Here is a 19,949-nt window from a genome sequence, read left to right as displayed (position 1 = left end):
TACAGGACCAATGTTAGGGTCTTGAAGAAATTGCAAGGAAGTGGGAAGTATGATAGCTGTTCTGGGAATTTAAGCACAGACATCTGGAATATTCTGAGGAGCTTGGATCTGGTTCATGGTTGATCTAGCAACCAATATGCTAGATCTAGCTTTGTGTCTGCATCCATGCTTCATAGAAGCTCACAGAATCACAGAACAGTTTGGGCTGGAAGAGACCTTAACTATTATCTGCTTCCACCCCACCCTACCATGGGCAGGTCACCTTCCACTACACCAGGTTGCTCAAAGTCCTGTCCTGATAGATAACACAGAGAAGATAAATTTTCATTTCTCCTGAAGTTGCTGGATAGAGCTTAAAGACCAACTATCAAAAAATGATAAAAGAATGTAAAAGTGTGCACACAGGATGATAAATGGAGCTGGAACCAGTAGATAAACAGATAATGAGGAATTTAGTAGCTTTTTGGGCCAAGTTATGTAAAAAGAAGCAACAACGCATGCTCTAAGAGAAGTTCAAGGAAATGTCATCTGTAATATTGAGGGCACTTGGTGAGTACAACCACCAAAGACCCTTTCAGACAACCCTCTAGGGACATTAATAGACTGCAAGTAGGAGGCAGCTGCATGCAAATTAGTTCTATGAAAAGTGGTGTTTATGAATAAGCCAGAAGTACACTGTAACAAATATGTACGATCATGATGAAGTAAATACCTTGTTGTACGTTCTGGACACACATCAGATTAACAGAGCTATCCTTCTGATGTGTCTAGCATTGTAATAAAGAATGCCTGCTGTCTGATACTCAAAATTGCGTTAGAAAGTTTTGTTGTCTGATTTCAGTATCCATCCAACATTGCCTTGAAGACTTCCAGGGCTGGGGCATCCACAATTCTCTGGGCAGCCTGCTCCAATGTCTCACCAGCTCAATACTTAAGGCCTTTGATTCAATAAAATGTTGTGTCTAAACAAGAATTGTACTTTTCCGTTGTATCTTTTTAATTATACCAATCACCAATTAGCTTCAGTCAGGTTATGTGGCTGCATGTGATGGTACTGCTGTGATCCACCAAGCCAACAAAACTTACAGACTCTCACCCTCACATAGGGCAGGGAGAAGGGTGACCTCTTTTAATAACCTGTCCAAGGTACAAACACCTTTCATGGGTCAGGTTGGAAGGGACCACAGTGGGCCATCTGGCCCAACCACCCTTCTCAAGCATTCTAGAGCACATGGCACAGGACTGCGTCCAGACGGTTCTTGAGCACCTCGAGTGAGGGAGATTCAACACCCTCTCTGGGCAACCAGTTTCAGAGCATGGCCACCCACACAGTAAAGAAGTTTTCCCTCATATTCAAGAGGAACTTCCGTCCTTCCTCTCACCCGGACAGACCCAGGCAGCCACCCAGCTGAGAGAGAGCAGTCACTGGCGCCGGGGAGAGGGCGGGGCCCGCGGGACGGGGCGGAGCTCCCGGGGCGGGGCGGGGCTTCGCGGCGGCCGGGCCGGTTCCCGCGGAGCAGCGCTCGCCGCACGTAGCGGGGGCGGGGCGGGCCGCGGGCGGCCGTTGTCGGCGCAGCGGGGCCGCTGCTGTTGGGCGGGCGCACGAACACCCGCGGGGCGGGGGCCGGTAGGCGGCGGCGGCGGCGGCGCGGACGGGAAGCGGCGAGGCTGCCCCTCCTTCCTTCGGCTCTCCGGCGGCGGCCGGCGCAGGACAATGGAAGAGGCGGCAGCGGCGTTAGCAGCTGCAGCAGCGGCTGCGGCGGGGGGGCCGTGCCCGGCGGACCGACCGGGGGCAGCGGCGGCGGCGCTGAGCGGGGAGAACGAGGCCGAGAGCCGGCAGGGCCCGGCGGAGCGCGACGGGGACGCGGCCCCGCTCAACCTGTTGGACACTTGCGGCGTGTGCGGGCAGCCTATCCAGAGCCGGCGGCCCAAGCTGCTGCCCTGCCTGCACTCGGTGTGCCAGCGCTGCCTGCCGCAGCCGGACCGGTACCTCATGCTGCCCCCCGTCCTGACCCCCGCGGCCGCCGCCGCCCTCAAGGAGCCGCTGCCGGCGGCACCTCCCTTCTCGCCCGTCTCTTCGCAAGGCTCACCGCTGCACTGCACGCCCAGTAAGTGTCCCTTCTTGCCCGTACCCTCCTTGCCCCTGCCTGGGGCTGCTGCCCCCTCCAACCCGGAGGCCTGTGGGCCGCGTTTGGGGGGACGGGGAGCTGTCGGGACCGGGTGCCGTGGGCGGGGTGCGGAGCTGCCGGGGCACGGAGCTGTCGGGACGGGAGCTGCTCGCCGGCGCCAAGGCTGGCGGCGGGTTTGTGCTTCGGCTTGGTTCGTTTTAATCGTTATTTTTTAAATTTCCCACGTCGGAGGGAAGGCAGAACTACTGTGCTTTCCCAGGACTTCTGTGTGCGGATGGAGAGGGGCGGTGAGAGCCGGCCTCCCGCTCCGGGCCGTAGGTGCGGGCCCGGGCAGCCGTTATCGGGGGAGCGGGGGGGCTTTTGGCCCCTGACCGGCGGAAAACCTGAATACGGGCTGATAGCAAGGCATAAAAACGTAGCGAGAGGACTGACTTTTTCTGAGTGGTGTTTGGAGTGTGGAGCGCGGCCGTAGGGGAGTACTGCAGGTGTCATCCGCCGTGCGCGGCGTTCGGCCGGGAGCGACCCCGCGCCTGGGCGGGGACCGGGGCGGCCGAGCAATAATAATAACACTTGTCGGGGCCATGGGCAGCCTGGATGGCTCTGCTGATGCATTCATGCACCACTTACTTGCTAATTACCGCGCCGAAGGAAGAATGCCGCGAGGAAGTTGTGTTAAGCTCATGTACTGACACAATAGCCTGTGTTCAATGTGTTTGAAAAGTACATGGCACTGTAGGTGGTGTGGAATAAACTTCCGTTTGAAACTATTTTCCTAATGTTTTTAATTTTTTTTCCCCCTAGCCCTCTTAGGCTAGGTCTAATGGATCACTTGGTTTTGTTAAAGGCGGTTTCGTCTTAGAAGAGGGTGCAAACAAACATCCTGTCGTGGAAGCTGGTCAAGGTCCTAGAAAAACTTATACAGGAAAGAGGAAGTGTGATGGAAATTGGGCTAATCCATAGGTGTTAGTTGAGGTTGTACTTGTTGGAATGTGTAGCGGGTGCTCAAGTGAAAAGTAGTAGCTCCAGGTTTACATTCTTTTGTCTCTTAAGTGGACTTAGGAAAACTTGGCCATCCTGCCAGAGTTCTGACTAAAGATTACCACTTAATTATATTAAGTGTTTGCATCAATTTGTAAAGGAGACACCCCTCTTCAGAGAAAGAAATATTTGGAACAGCTAGAGATTTGCTTCAGAATATCTGAGAAACTCCCAAGTAGGATATGCTGAGCCTCTTCATCTATATGAATGTCTGTGTTAGTATATTCATTCAGTCTTTAATTTTAGCATGTAAAGTATGTTGTAGTCAGACTGCTTAATCAAAAGGTACAGAGTGGGAAAATCTGTAGGGCCCAAAGCCTATATATGTAAGCTTGATTGATTCAGGACGTGTTATTGCTTATCCATCTGCGAGTAGAAATGAGAAATTCTGCATGGGAGGAACAGAAAAACACAGACTCTGGAGTATGATGAGATATTTCAAGATGAGATATTTGGAAATAGGAAAGAGGGCATAGATACAAGCTCAGGAGTTTGCAAGGTAGTGTAAGAGGAAATAACATCATTGTCTTCTGAGATGAGAGGTCTTGAGCAGCATAGGTCCATTCCCAAATGTTCTGTATAAATACAGCAGAAACAGGGATCTATAGATGAATGAGAAATGAGATGCATCATAAGAATTAAAAGGTTAGTGCTATTCAAACATCAGCTTTATAATGGATCAGAGCAACAGTAAGCTTGTAGCTCTGTCCCTCCTTTTGATTGTGAGTTGGTTCTGTATGAATGATTTCACAGTACATACTCCTCCTCATTCTACAGATTTGCAGACATACTGTATTTTTGGTGACAATTATTTTTACCCTGTTGACTTTTCTCCCAAGCTACTTTCATGCTTCTATACTAGAGTTCATTGTCCAGTTGGAAGAAGAAACTCACCTTGAGGCATTTTTTATATCTTAATTTGTCATGTGTTTGCCCTGGTTAAAATGACAGGGACTGTATATTAGCTAGCTACAGCCAAACTTGGTTAAGTGCATTGTCTACTTTCTGTTTTCCAACTGGTACAGAAAAACCTGTGAATTTGAAGTTAGGATTGGGAAAATAGCCACCTGTTATTCTCCAAAACTGATTATTTAGAGGAAATTTGTTACAGCTGGAGGAGTTCTTAAATTCTCACAAGGATAGGGTAGGAAGGACCAAAGTGGTGCAAAACTGTCATCTCTTCTGGTAACATGTTCTGCAAAATGGTTATGAGGAATGACATGAAGAAATGAAGGGAAGAGTATAATCTTGGAAAGCTGGATAACAAATTACTTCTGATGTAAATGATGAAATTACTGTGACTAAGCTGAAGAAATAAGCATCAAGGAAATTGTTTGCACTGGAGTGTCCTAAGTAAGGAGCACAACAGAATTGCAAACTATGTTCTGAGAGGTAAGCAGACAGGCTGCTTATGCGCCTCTGCTGAGTGCTTGAGTTGCACAAAAAGAAGCCTGAAGAAAGACTGGTAGAATGGAGTCTGTCTTGAACAAAAGAGAGGATGTGATTTGAAAAGTGCTTCACCAAACCAGCCTTGTGTGTTGTATGAGTACTGAAATTAGCTGATAAACAGGTAGCTGAAGAGGTTGAGCTTCAGGTATAATCTGGAGACACTGTGTCTTCATCAAAATGTTTCCAAGAAGAAACATTTGTTCACTTTACTGGAATAAAATGTGCCTTCAACTTCCAAGATACAGATGAGTTTATTTGTTGGTTCTCTTTCTGTGAAGATCCTAACAACTAATTAAGGAGCTGTGAAAGAAAAGACTTCAAGCTTAAAGTGAATTAAGAATTCTGCAGTTGCTCACTTGAATACAAGATACAACATGGATGACAGCAGACAAGTGGCAAGACATACAGAGGAGTTTCATGTGATAAATGTTAACTATTATTCCTCTTGCAAAGGCAAACTGGTGGAGAGGCCAGTTGGCATTGATATATTCTATACTGCCACGTGCACTCAGTTTTGAAGTAGAATAACTTCTATAGAAAAGAAAACCTGGAGTTTCTGATTTCTCTACCATTCCTGAAGTTGGAAGTGTTGAAAAATCATCAGTGTGTCAGACACCCGTGGTTTTAGCACTGGAGAGTTCACTGCTTTCTGAATGTTCAGTGGTAGTTTATTTGCTATTGGTGATAATTTTGGTGTTGCACAGACAAAAAATTGGTTGTCAGACTGAACATTATGGACTACAGGGAGTGCTGAAGGAGCAGCTCTGTAAATGTGACACTGGCTTGTGAGCAAGTATCTGCAGCCACCTCTACTAACTATTTGGCTAACTTCATGTAGGTTTTCTTTTTGTTTGTCAAATGACCATTCTTTACTGTCCAGTTGTGTGAGTTACAACTGGAGCATACACAAAAAATGCTGCTATTAGAAGTCTGCCATTTGCCCAGATTTTGTCTGGGCTGCACTTCAGTGAGTGAGTAGTAGCCTGTACTTAAAGGGTAGTGTTTGTAATATGCAGACCCTCGTAGTACTCTTCTGGAATTTTCAAATGTGAAATAGGTACATGAAAGCTGTGAAGTTAAGAGATTGAAATTCTATCCCTGCTCAAAACTTTTAAAGTTGCAAGTAGCCTTGTTTGTTCTTTGTCATAAATCTGTACACAAAATGGACTTGGAACTGGTGCAGGGAAATACTTGTGAATGGAGAGGCGTTGCAAAGTTTTATGCTGGTATCATCATGAACTCTTACTAGTGTCAATGCCAAAATAGTAGAGGGAAACTTTTTTTTTTAGGGAAATTTTTTTTTTTTTTTTTTTTTTTTTTTTTTCCCTGTAACTCCTCTGTAGCAAACCCACTAGCAAACAAATTTATATGAAGTTGTTAGAAGCATATGTTTGGACAATCCCATTATCTAAGTTCTTGGAGTGTCTGGACTAACATTTCAAATATGTTCAGTATATGTTGTTAATTAAGGGATATATACTTCAGAGTTGCTAAACAAGGATTCAGAGGTGTTCATGTTTCAGGTTATTCTCAGAAATATTTACTTGGCAATACAGTTTGAAGTTCTCTAATGATACAATGAAGACCTTACCCTTGACATCCCCTCAGATATGTGGATGGCATCTGCTTTATTATGATGTCCCACAGGCAGTCCTTTTACAGATAGGTTCAAATGCTTTCAGCTTCTCATCTGATCTTTACATCTGGACTTTCTGGTGTCACCACTTCATTTGACCTTGAAAATACAGCTTTTGACATCAACTTAAATTTTGTTACTTGTTTCTTTTGTTACTTCCCTCCTTTAGTTGGATAACAATTGGGACTCTTATTAGTTAGTTTGAAGGATATAATAGCTTCATTTGAGGTTTCTTATGGTGAAGTTCAATTTTTCTTCCATGTCTTGGTAGTCTAAGAAGACTTAAGATTCTTTTTCTAAATCTGCTGCTACAAATTATTATTTCCATTTAGTCATTGATATTGCCACTTCCTCAAAGTGAATTCTCTCCATCTTTACTGTTACAAGGAGCCCATATTTTGTTTGTGTGGCTATACACAAACACTTTCACAGGCATGGTTGCATCCTTTTCACAAAGATCATCTTGCTTCTGCTGTGCTGCATCAAGAAGTTTAACCTCCAACGTAAGGAGATTTGGGAGTGCTAATATTTGGAAATAGTGTATGTTATAGGAATATGTATAGGAAAGACATGTCTAGTGTTCGTTCTGTTTTGGATTTGTGCTTACTTTGAATTGAAAATTCCCAGACCTCCAGATATTGTATATGTGAAATGAATTTAGCATTGTTACAGGTGAAATACAATATTTTTGTTTTGATAGCTTGTAATGGATGAATCTCTTGGTTTAAAAAAACCGAGTAAAAGCTTAAAATATTTATATAAGTATTAATGAATAGAGAAAGTTCTTATTTTTCTACTTATAATGCCTTTATTTTAGAGAAAAGTATGCTCTCAAGATATATGTGATGGGATATGATACTTACTGTACAAGTATAATTTGAAGTAGGTATATATTTGCCAAAAGTTACTGCTTTCTCTTCTACCAGGAATTCCATGAAAATCTGGAGGCATGCCTATACAGTCTTTATTAAGGCAAGCAACTGCATGTTGTGGAAATTAGCTTGAATCATGCTTGCTCTGATGTATGATTAATGTAAGTATGTAATAGATGTTTATTGTTTTATGTGCGCAGAATAGTATTTCTAGGGTAGTTTGGATGCTTTTATGTTCTTACTTCTTTCACCCATAGAAAGTGGGAGAACGAAAAGCTAAAGCCATCAGGAACATCAGAAGAGTGTTAAAACAACTGCAGTTGCCAAGCTAGAGAAATCAGGGTGTACAAGTTATCAAAATAGGTGTATCATTGTGTGAAGCTTCTTTTCAGACAAAGATTTCTAGCGTCAGAGGTCAACCTAACTCTGTTTCAATACAAAATCAGCTAATTATGTCTCAGGTAAGCAATTAGTTTTAGCAGTGGAAAGGAATTCTAGACCATTAGGTGAAAGCATCATAAGGAAAGCAAATATATACTAATGTATTAAAAATTCTAATTGAAAATGTATTGGGTTGTTTTAATGCTTATAGTAGAGATATCTCTTAAGAAAATGTCTTGTCTGAAGAGCAAGAGAAAATAGTGGTGCATATGTTCATGAAGAGGCAAATGGAAGAATGTTTTTATGGGCTAGCTTATTCCTAGGAAAAATGCCCTGAAGAACTACTCAGTTATGCAGCGCATTTTTAGCTTGGTCTGCTGAATTCCGTGAGTGCTACGAAGTGACCACATTCTCTCAACTTCACCCAGTTTGTTAAATCTGAGAAAGAAATTTTGTTGAAACTCTTGATTCAGAATGTAGTGTTGTTAAAGAAACTTGTCTTTTGTACAGGTAAATCTTTATGCCAGTGTTGTGTGTGTTTAAGGTGCTGGAGGAGGAATTTCCACATTATTTAGTGGAATTTCCCAGTAACAGCAAACTTGTAAAGCTGGTGTTTTGCCTGTTGTGTCTAATCTGAAAACAAGCCAGGGGAAAACCGAAAGGAACTTTAGGTGAATTCTAAATAGGACTGTATTTCAGGATGAGTATCTGACTAGATGAAAAAGTTCATTATTTCTGAAATTGGAAATTTAGGCTTTTAAAAGGTTTTTGCAGTAAAATGAAATACTTTAATACAGTAGTGCAGTGCTTTGACCATAGATGGGTGCCAGATGCCCACCAAAGCTGCTCAGTCATTCCCCTTCACACCTGGAAAGGTGAGAGAAAACGTAGCAAAAGGCTTGTGGGTCAAGATAAGGACAGAGGAATCACTCACCAATTATCATAATGGGCAGAACACACTCAGTTTGGGGGAATTACTGAATTTTTGACCAATCGTAATCTGAGTAGAATGATGAAAAGTAAAAGCAAACTTCAAGAAAACCTTTCCTCCACCCCTCCCTCATTCCCAGGCTTAACTTTATTCTCAATTCACTACCTCCTCCCTGTTCAGTGGCTCAGGGAGACAGGAATGGGGGCTGTGGTCAGTTGGTCACATGGTGTTTCTGCTGCTCCACTGTGGGGTCCCTCTGATGGGAGACAGCTTTCCACAAACTTGTCCAAGGGAATCCTTCCCACAGACCGCAATTGTTCACACACGGCTCTAGCATGGGTCATTTCCATGGGGTGCAATGCTTCAGGAACAGACTGCTCCAGTGTGGGTCCCCAGGGGGTCACAAGTCCTGCCAGCAAACCTGCTCCAGGGTGGGCTCCTCTCTCCACAAATCCACAGGTTCTGCCAGGACCCTGCTCCAGCACAGGGTTCTCCATGGGCTGGAGATGAGTGGGTGTTCACATGGTCTCCACAATACTGGTCAGACAGGGTTCTTCAGGTGCATATGGCCTGAAGTGTGGGTTGTGGGCCAATGCAGCTGATCCCACTGAACTGTTTATAGTATCAAAATCTTCCATTGGGCTTCTTATTTTAGATTTAACTTTTATGTGCTGTAACAGTTTTATGATGCATTCTTTTTTCTTTGGCAAATTTAAAGGTCACAGAAAAAATGTTTTCATTAAAAAAATCCAACGAGGCTTTTAAAATTTACCTCAGCAATTAGGCAGCTATGGAGTTGTGTGTGTTTAAAGTAGGTACTTGCAGTTCAAATGTACTTTGGAGGCATCAGTGCCATAGTTGAACTGACCAAATTATCTGTTTTTTCACCTGCTGGCCAGAGAGTATGTGTAAAATTCTTTCTTTGCTATCAAAGAAAACATGAAACAGTTGTGTAAAGTAAGTAAGAAAATGACACATTTTTTTAACAGTTTTGTAAAATCAGCTATGAAACTGAAGATTGAGCTAAGGAATGTCCCTAATTACTTGATACTATGTCTCCAGTGATTCAAGTAAATGCTTATTTGAAGCTTTTATGTGGGACAAAATTTCATATTACCTTACATACGTTACTAACATGATAGAGGACTGATGTTAAACAAGGTTTCTAGTTATTTTTGAAGTTTATCAGTGGGCTATGGGAAAAGGATGACAGTAAGCAAGGCTCAGCTCTTTGAACTGCACTCATGGGTTTTGAGGGCACTTGTTTGTAACGTGGATTTGGGTCATGGAGACATCCTCATTTAAAAAACTCTGGTGCTAAATCCTCTGTAAATGGTAGTACATGGATAGGGGAACTAAGCCATTTACCTTCTGAATGCAGAAAGATTTCTGCTTCTGATTAATAACTAAGTTGCCACAGGCAACTTTGTATTAAAATTGAGAGTTTCCCTTTCAACTGTAGTCCCTCAAATGAATATAGTTTGAATTTGAATAAAACAAGTCTGTAGTGCAAATATCCTTTGAACTAAAATGATTGCCTAATTTGAAAAGTGACTGTATAATTTTCCCAGTGAGCTAACACACCTGTCTGGACTGTAGCTTGTAAAAAAGAAACCAGGGCTATTTTAACATACAGGCTGACTTGGAAACATTCCCCCCCGCCCCGTATTTTCTAGGATGTCTACATGAGGTCAGAAAGCATTTAAACAAACTTACTTTATTAGCTTCATATGTTTCTAGGCATGTGCTCTAGAGTCTGAGCGTGGTCAAGGATGTGTGGAGCTGAAGTTTGTTGAACTAATGCTCTAATCACACGAGTTCATGTTGTGAACCTGCTATGTCAGGGTACTTGTAACACTGATGCTCTTAGGGGAGGGAATGCTGGCAGCTGCATAGGGAATGAGTATGTGGAAAGAAAGAGGGAGAGAGCTGCAGCACTTCTGGGACTGGAGAATGAGACATTTTAAAGTGGGAGCAAGGTTCTAATCTTAAATGCAAGGTGCAGTGCCTTGACAAAATAGCCCAGCACCAACAAGTCTGTTACTAGGAATAAGCAGTATGCAAAATTGTCCTGAACAGCAGAAGTGTGGATTGAAACACATATTTTTTTTTCTGTTGTGCACTTTGCTTTAAAATGAGTAAACTAGTCCTGAACAGCAGAAGTGTGGATTGAAACACATATTTTTTTCTGTTGTGGACTTTGCTTTAAAATGAGTAAACTAGTTGCTGAAATAATGTAGGAGTGTCAATTACATGCCCTTCTCACCAGCTGGTTTAAGAAAGGGTAGCAGCTTTGCTTTGAATTTTCTTTGCCTTTGGAAAAACTTTGATTATTTAGAACTACTGTTTCAACAGTTTTCAAGTAAAAGTTGGAATTCATAGCATTGCCCAGTGACAGTAGAACAGAAAACCATTTTAGTCTGAGGACAGTAGAACAGAACAACCTTGCAGAAATAGGTAAAGGATGTAATTTAGGCAAATAGAAGTCATGCAAAAGGCAGGTAGGATGCCTGCTCAGCTCTGCAAGGCTGACAAAGCAGAAGTTACAGAAAACAATGATATTGTGCTTACTAAAAAGTGGGGGTCGAGGAACAGCCACCTCAAAAGAACACTGGACATTGAGGGCCACTGAAAAAGTCCCCCAAAGAGCCCTGTAAGGACTCCCAATAAGGGGTGTGACTGTGTCAAAGTAATACATATACATCAAGTAAGGGGGGATAGCTAATGAATATGCCATCAGTGTGCTCAGAGAACTTGATTAGAGGAAGGGTCCTCCAAGGGACCAGTGCACTGCAATAAAGAGTGCCTGCTTTGTAATACTTAAAACTTGTTAGATACTGAAACTAGCCAGACAGAAACTATCATAGCCCTAAAGCGATAAATTAGGGTAGCAGGCAACTCGTCAGTTGGACAATGAGATAAAGACAATCTGCTTAGCTGACAAGCTTTGTTGAATGAATGTAGAGTTATATAATGATGAGTAGTGTCCCATAGCAGGACCTCAGTAATGGCTAATTGTCTGGGAACTTTGAAACCCTGGGGATATCATATGTCTGGATTATGTTTATCTCTTTTGTGTGTTTACAGATTCCTGCATTTTCTTGCTTAAGCAGTTGGTTTTCAGCACTCAATAGTTGTTTCTTATTTGCTTTTGTCTTGTTTAGGGGCCTTTCACACATTAGCAGCTATTGTTCTCATTTGTTTTAGCTTATGGACTGGTTGTTGAGCTTACTAACTACTGACTACTTGGCCTTCAATAGTTCAGTTTTATCTTCCCTTTGGGAGTAGGGAGAAGGGACTGTGAGGGTATAACCCCCTGGCTAGCATATATTGGAAATCACTAAACTTAGAGTACTTAGGTTGTTTAATCAACTGTTAAAGGAATTTTATCTCCTTGAGAAGTTCTAAAGTTTTCTTCAGTCCCTTCTCTATGCAAGAAACTCAAATATGGTTTCAGAGCTCATATGTTAAATATTGTCTCAGTAAGTATTACCTCAAAGCAGACACAGAGAATTCTTTCCTTGGATAGACATAGGTGGCATTCAGATGATTTATCTGTATGGGAGTCCAGAGATGCTAGCAGCTCTTTCGTCAAATATTGCACTCCAAGTTGTTAAATAGAATGTTTATTTTCTGCTTCATAGCAAAGGCAGAGTCCAGTCTTGTGAAAGAGTGTTCAGAATTTTCTGGAATGGAACATGTGGGAGGACCTGTGGTCTTCCCACATCTAGCAGTGAATTTTAAACAAAAAAAAGAAAGAAAATAGTCTTAAGTATGTCATAACTCCTATCTGTACCATAAGAATGACTTGCAAGTATTGCTTTTATCACTCAGTAAACAAGTATTTGGTATATAGACTGTTGGCACTGTCACCTTCAGTAAAATTGTGTGCATCTTGATGGATTGTGCAGGGAGACAGTACTCTGTTGCATTTTACTTTTCAGAAATGGCCTTGTAGCTGGACTAGATACAAGTTAGAAGCCAATTCATGATTTGTGGTAGCTCATGTGTCTTCTAGATTATTATCACAGCCATTGACAATCAACAGGGCCAAAGATCACTCCTCAAAATAATGATTTTTAGAAGCTGTTTTGGCAAAATGAAGATTACTTTTTTTATGGGTATCCCAAATGGATTCAGCTGACAGTCCCCTTTGCTGCATTCCACCCTTTGTGCAAGAACTGAATGTAGTCTGGATTCTTTTAAGAAGCTAAATGCTAATCTCACATATTTTAAAAGTCCATTTAGCAACAATATTATTGTATTGTGTTCCAATCTGATTGTTTGTATTGTATGGGCTTTTTTCTTTTCCCTGCTCCGAGTCCCATTGAGATGAGGTCAGATTTAAAATGGTTTCTTTGGCTGCCTTTTTGACTGATCTAAATTTTTGACAATATAGTGTAGGTGGTGTAAACTGCAGGATGTCTGGCTTCAAACTTTTGCCAGAATTACTGTTGTTCTGGCTTAAAGTTGTGGCTGGTTGTTTTTGCTTTTCATTTGTCATTATGCTAGACAAATAGATAAGGAACCATGGTGGAATCCTTGTGATTATTCCTTAAAAATAAAGAAGGAATAGAGGTACAGTCCTAGTTCATTCCCAAGCTGCTATCGGATGCCATGTGTAGTATTTCCAGAACTTCATTATCAATCCTTTGAGGCAGTATGGTGCAAGAAGGTGGAAAGAGATTGAGTGAAGAACAGAAGGTATACAAATGGCACTTATGAACACCAGTTTTGGTAAAAGGTGAATTTTCTTTAGCTTCATTCTTTGTGCCAAGAATGTCATGCTGGGAGAGCTCCTTTGAATGAGTTCTGCTTTAGTTCTGAGAAAATTGAGGAAAACATAGGAATACTAGATTTCTTCAGTGGATGTGGATGTTTATTCACATCAGCCAACAGGCTCTGGCTTATGGTTCAGTTACCTACTGCAGATTACAGCAATAGGAGGAGATACACCATGGGAACATAAGCAGTATCATTGCTGGCTCTGTAACCTGCTGTTTTCTGAAAGCTGTAGGGCAGTTGTTAGAAATCCCTGTTGTTCTTATTTGATCAATTAGTTCATCTCTTCAACCCAGAAGGAATATGTTTTATCAGTTACATTCAGTAATTTTAGTATTAATACAGTGTCAGAGGAGATGATAACACTGCTTCTTAATTAATGCTGGTTCTTGCAGGCTGCACAGCCACGTGTGAATCTCACAATGCACATATTGCTCCAGCTTGGTACTCTTAAAGCTATGTGGGAGCTGGAAAAAGCTGGGCACCTTGCTTTTTGAACTCTTAAAACGGTGGCATACTGGGCACATTTAAGAGAAGAATATAAAGTGAGCTGACTTTTTATTCCTGACCATCTACACCCAGAAGTGCAATCCCTGTAAGTTGCAGTATACTTGGAGGATATTCTCCTCTTTTAATGGCTGATTGTAGAACGTCAGAGGAATTCTTGCAATTAAGTGGATGCCCAGTAGTGGATAAGAGTACTAGTATAGTTACTGGAAAGAAGTGGATGTTTTTAAGGTGTCATTCATCTGACCAAGTGTAAACATCTGCTTTAGCAGTGACACGACTCATGACCTAACTATTACCTATATCTGCAATGACTATGAAGGGAACTTCATGTAACATTTAGATAAATCCCACTGAAGGTACTGTTACTTGGCAATACTGCAAAGAAACGTTATCAATTTTCAGGTGTAAAATTCTATGCTGGAGTCAGCATAATAAATCAGCATTAGTTTTGTGCTGCCATTAAGAGGTGCTTTTTCATAGATGCAAAAATCCTGCCTGCGGACAAGCTTTATTGTTGAACAGCTTTTAAATATAACATGTAGTCAGAATAGACTGGATTTGGGATTCTTGGGTTATATTACTTAAATGCATGAAATGGCTTGGAGCTTTACTTTTTTATTCCATTAATAATGTCTTGCAGAGCACTCGAATTTATCTGATATAAACTGCAGGAAATAGGGATCTTTATTTTTTTCTCTTATTAGAGTGGGAATTTTCATAAAATATTTTTTGTACTTTTCATTGTCTCTGTCCCTTTCAACAGCAAGCTTTAAAAAAATCTAGAAAATTTTAAAATACTGCCAGGTCAAAGTATTTGTTATAGAATAGATTTAATAGCAGCACAGATTCAAAATGTACCTTTAAAATGCTCAGAATTTATTAATAGATAGATAAATTCCTCTTTTTTGCTGGTGGGTATCTAAATGTTGGCCAGTGTACATGTATGGTAAATGTGCTGTTACCGTATTGTCATTGAAGAATATATTGAAGAGACATTAATTAATAAAAAATCTCTTCTTAGCAACAATCAGCCCTTTTCTTCTCTCCACCCTCTCACCAAACAAAATAACGTAAATAAAGGCAGAGCCTATTATTTTAAACTGACACATCATTTCTGTGTGCTTTTAAACATCCATTCCGTACACAAATACTTTACAGATAAAGTTGATGGAATGTTCCATTATATTTTGCATGACTGTAATATGTATTTTGAGATAGTTTGAAGGAAACTAGAGGTCTTGATGACTTCTGAACTCTGTCCTTGAGGAGAACCTCAAAATAAATATCCATGTAGCAGAATATGAACAGATGCCATGAACACTGCAGTTGGCAAGTTGATGACTCTGAATATTGACATTTCAGCATTTTAAACCAAGTTTTCCTTTGGAGCTACAGACTGCAGTTTGTTAGGCTGCAAAGATCTGTGTAGCTCAGTTGTGTTCTCCAACAGGAATTTAAAATCACAGTATCAAAAATACATGGCATAGAATAGGCAGGTAAGCTGAAATTCAGCTGTCTGAACTAAAATATCTTCTGCCATTGCTGAATTTTTGGGATGCCTGTAATTTTTTAAAAAGGGCTGGTAAATGTACTGCACAATCCACAGGAGCCCTGTTTCCTTCTGGACTAGTAGCTGGAAGCCAGGCAGGATATTACCTTCAAATTAGGTATGTCTGTTTAGGCACCTGAATTGCTCCCCTGAGGCTAGTGGCTGGGAAAATGAGGGCCAAGAGGGTAGTTTGCCAAGTCTCTTAGGTAGTTTCCAGTTACTGAGTGGTGAACATATTGAGAATGGGAGCAGACTTGTGAAGAACAGGTAGCAAGGATGCATCTGAGCACTTGAAGAAGAGAGGGAGTAGCATGAGCTAGTCGAAGGCCTTGAGTTGCATTATCACTCCTGTTTGGATGACATTTATAGTGAAATACTCTGACTATAGCCTGTTACCTACTGTTGTCCCCACTACTGCTTCTAATTTGGTTCCCTTAATATGATCCAGATTCTTAGAAGTTATTTTTGAGGCTTTTTTTTACCTTTACATCTGCTCAGTGTTGATGGGAATATTAAGGTAGCTGTGGCTAAACAGAAGTAGTGGGTGAAACACTTAAGAGGGTCACATGTTGGAGTGTAGTTTTCATCCTTGCAACAAATAATTAACAAGAACAAACTTGCAGTGTCTGAGAATGGCTTGGTTCTTTGGGTTGTGACTGGCTCTAACTGTCCAAATTACACTCTGCTAACCTGCTATTTTTATAGGTATGATTTCTGGGAATAGATGCATTGTACTGCCACTGCTGAACTAACAGCTGGTGTTAGATGATGACTCGAAAAGATGAAGACCAGAGTATGAAATGTAGTGCTCCAAAGAAATGATTATTAGCTGTATTGTGCTGTAAGGCAGGGTCCGTCTTCATACCAGAGATTCTGACAATTTTTTTTATCCCGGTCATCTTTTTTTTTTTTTTTTTATTAATTATAACATGTTAACATGCTGCTGTTTATGGAGAAAGGTACTAATTTCCTTGTTCCAGAAACACATAGATACAATGGACTTCAGCACTGTTGGCAAGATCCAAGAGTATGTGCAAAATGGTATTTTAGTAGAATGGATAAATCTAAACAGCATTAAGCCCACTTTCAAAATGAAATACTTGGCTGATCAGAGAAAATGGTGCAAGAATATCACAGAATCTTAAACATCCTTGCATGTTATATGTCTGAATTCATTACATATCATTTGGAATACTTGACAGTTTCAGGACTGGAAAGAATGTATTTTAATTTTGATGAAAGAAATGCTCATCCCAGTCAGCAGTGACAATTGGCTTGTTGGCAGATTCTGCATCATCGTTTAAGCACATTCATTGCAAGACAGTGAGACTTTTTGTTCGTCATCTTGTACTTAAACATTGTCCATCCCACAATAACCATGTTTCCTTTTGTTAGCACTATGACACTTCCTATAATTGTGTTGTTGAAGAAAATGCATTGGACAGCTTTGGATGTGAATGTAAACTCTGCCGTCAGAATTTCTTAAGGTATTCAGAAGTGGCTGGAGAGTCAATCCTTGCAAAATTTACAATTTTTGAAGTCTAATACACGCTGTCTAAAATGTTTGAAGATTGGGCATGTATAGCAAAAACAATGAACCATTTCACAGAGTAGCTGAAATATTTTAATTCAGCTCTGCAGTGCTTTCCAAGAAAGTCAATGTACTGCAGCATAAAAACTGGCCTGTAACACTCTTCCAGAGGGGGGAATTACAGCTAATAGTCTTTGTCTGTTTTTAATTTATTTGCATTTTAAAGGATTTAAAATAATTTAAATTAACAGTTAATTAATTATAATTTTAATACATTTTTTGCTAGATTGGTTGTGGGTTGGAATGTTTATATCTTGGCAGTAGGTGCCAATTTTCCCTTGAGATATGCCTGCTTATTGGTTTAACCTATCTCCCCTCTACTAGCAGCAGCAGGCTGTCACAACTAGAATGGGAGCAGCTTTTTCTGGAACAGACTGGTTTGAAGAAGTTGCCAATTTTGCAGCACCAGTAGTGGCTTAATGAGGAGCAAGAGGAAAGCAGTAATTATTTTAAAAATTGATTCAGACATTATTGCACAAGATACTGCCTCTCAAATTTTCTAAGTGTTTGTTCTTAACTGGGAAACATGACCTGTGTAAATATAACCTGCTTACCTCAAACCCATGCATTTAAATGAAAAGGCTTGCAAGTATTAGTGGTATCTATAGAAGGAGCAAAAGGAGAAAAGAATCTGTAGCTCACAGTTGAAACACCTTAATTTTCTGTGTAGTTATGTTAAAAATCTTATGGCTGGTGCTGCCTTCAATCTCTGACCTACCTTTTATAAGTTCTAATTAGCATGTCTATGTTTTAAACATTTTAACTGGATGTGTAATTTGCTGTAAATATTTTTTTGTTCTGCAATCTGTATGGTTAGAATTTAAAGCAAAACATCTGTAAAACTGGGAAGGATTGCTGTGTGAAACCCTAATTATTTATTCTGTAATGACTATGTTGTTGCAGGTAAAATTGCCAGTTGCTTTTGAGCACTCTGTTTAATAGAGAGCTCTCGTTCAGAAAACTACTTGGTTTTTTGACTGAAGAAATCTGAATCTGAAGAAAAGGAACTATTAAATCCCCCTTTTTTTAGTAAAGCACTTTGCATCTACTAACAAAAATGCCCTCTTGGATCTACAAATGATCATCCAGTGGCTTTATTAAATTGGTTCTGAAACCTGTTTGCAACAGTGAAGACGCAAATGAGTCAAAATTGGGGCAAACCAGAGTAGTCTCCTCCTATTGTCTCAGGGTGCTTTAGTGGTCTTGAATGTACTCCCAGGAAATTGAGTTTAGAGTTGGTAATAATACTGTATCACCTATAAATCCATTCCACTGAATGGCATGGGATGCCCTTGTGCATGCAGCATGTAAAGAAGACTAAAAATGGGACATGATTCTTCCTACCTAAAATGTGGTTTAGCATTCCTTGAAAGAGGTGCATGTGTTATGAGCCTGTAGACAGTGGGGGGAAACACTCTCCTCTCCTGGCACAGCCCCACTGAATCAATATTGCAGTCCCTAATCCAGCTCAGTGCATGGCAGCACAAATCTTTCTGTTGTCGTGGGATAGAAATGAATGAGCAGGGGAGCCAGCATTGTTGCTTTTGTTAGCATTGTGGTGTCCTGGCCTGGTTCAAGCAAAATCTGAATGTGATGTTTCACAACTGCTTGGTTTTTGTAAGAATGCTGCTCAGAAAGGTGGAGGTCTTCTACTTAAGAGCCGCATGGGCATTATCCAGTTCCTTTTACAGCTGAAAAAACAATCCTCCTGATGCTAAGAGATGTGCCTCTGCCCAAATTAAGGGTCAAATAAGATCATACGCTGAAGTCCATAATACAGAGTTTATTTAACATGGAATGTCAGGGAGAAAGGTAGAAAGAAATAGAAGGAAAGGTAGAAGGAAAAGAGAGCAGAAAGAGAGATCAGGTAGAAGATAGTCACCACCTATAGATCCAGTGGTGTCTTTTTGATCCTTCTTCACTCTCGTCTTCTCTCGCTAGTGGTATTCTCTGGGTCTTTTCACTATTCATACATATTAGCAAAGAAACAAATTACTGCTCATTGGCTACACAGTGCTACTATTCTATTGGTTAATTGATTCCTTTGCTTCTAATGCTAATTAGTCCTTGCACTCCATGTACTCTTCCTCTTTGAGTTGGTGGTCGATCTCCCACTGCCGGAATTACTTTTACCAAGTCCAAGCTGATTTCAGTACAGTTGCTGAGCTGGCTTTCCTTGTGGCCCATAAATTCTGCAGTTGTGTGACATTCTTCTCCCCCAGCTTTGTTAACCTCTCCCTAGATCTGAGATAATACTCAGACAACAGCACCCCTTTTATCTTATCTCAGGTTCCTGCTGTGGTGGCATATCTTACAGTCCAAGTTCCAGGTATCCAGGGAGGCATTTTCAGGTGGCTTCAGTGGTTGGTGGTGGTCACAGATTTCAGCTGTTTCAGAACTTGGGGTGATCTTTCTTTGACCAGTGATCTGCAAACGAGCAGTTGCTTCTTCATACACATTTCCATAGTGGGAATTTTTGTCCAGATGCATTACCCAGGATGAGCTAACCAGGTCTCACCTCTGCCAGGCCTGTCACTCCATTCTGTGCTTATCTCATGGCAAAGTCAACCTGTGGCTGTGACAATGTTTGAGGCACGCAACTGTGTTGACTCCTTACACCTGGAACAAAGGAACAGAGAAAAATGTGGGATCTGCTCACTCACTATCCTCACAATTGTCATGATGATGATTATGAAACTCCTCCCAACTTAAGTCATATGTTTTCCCCTTCCTGTGTTTGCTTCATTAAAGAAAAATAAGAATCTTATAGAATTACTTTCACTACTGGAAACCCTGATACTTGAGATTTTTTGCTTAAATTCTCCATCCTGAAGTTGACTAAATCTGGGTTAAAACTGATTTGATTTGTGAGTCATCAATCCAGGATTATAACAAAAGCAAGTTTATCCTCACACAGTGGCAGAAGAAACCCCTGACATAAGGCTAGAAAGCATAAGGAATTCTAGAAGAGAAAATTAATGAAGATTTTGAGAGTTGTAGGCAATTTTTCCTTTTTTTCCCCCTTTTCCCATGTCACACTAGAAATTCTAAGTGATTTCTTGAAAAGGTAGTTGGCAATAT

General features: G+C 40.8%; 1 protein-coding gene across 1 annotated transcript in view; it reads left to right on the top strand.

The window, feature by feature from the left end:
* Positions 1-1,523: 1,523 nt before the first annotated feature.
* The window catches only part of TRIM24 (tripartite motif containing 24), a 55,385-nt gene continuing 36,959 nt past the window's right edge, over positions 1,524-19,949 (top strand). Inside the window, exon 1 of the mRNA XM_041487514.1 lies at positions 1,524-2,108. Coding sequence (XP_041343448.1) covers positions 1,715-2,108 — 394 coding nt within the window. The 5' untranslated portion in view covers positions 1,524-1,714. The remainder of the gene's footprint in view (positions 2,109-19,949) is intronic.

Source organism: Pyrgilauda ruficollis, unplaced genomic scaffold (assembly GCF_017590135.1).
Source record: "Pyrgilauda ruficollis isolate IOZ18807 unplaced genomic scaffold, ASM1759013v1 scaffold80, whole genome shotgun sequence".
NCBI lineage: Eukaryota > Metazoa > Chordata > Aves > Passeriformes > Passeridae > Pyrgilauda > Pyrgilauda ruficollis.
The sequence above is the reverse complement of the archived record's forward strand: the minus strand, read 5'-3'. Positions and strand labels throughout refer to the sequence as shown.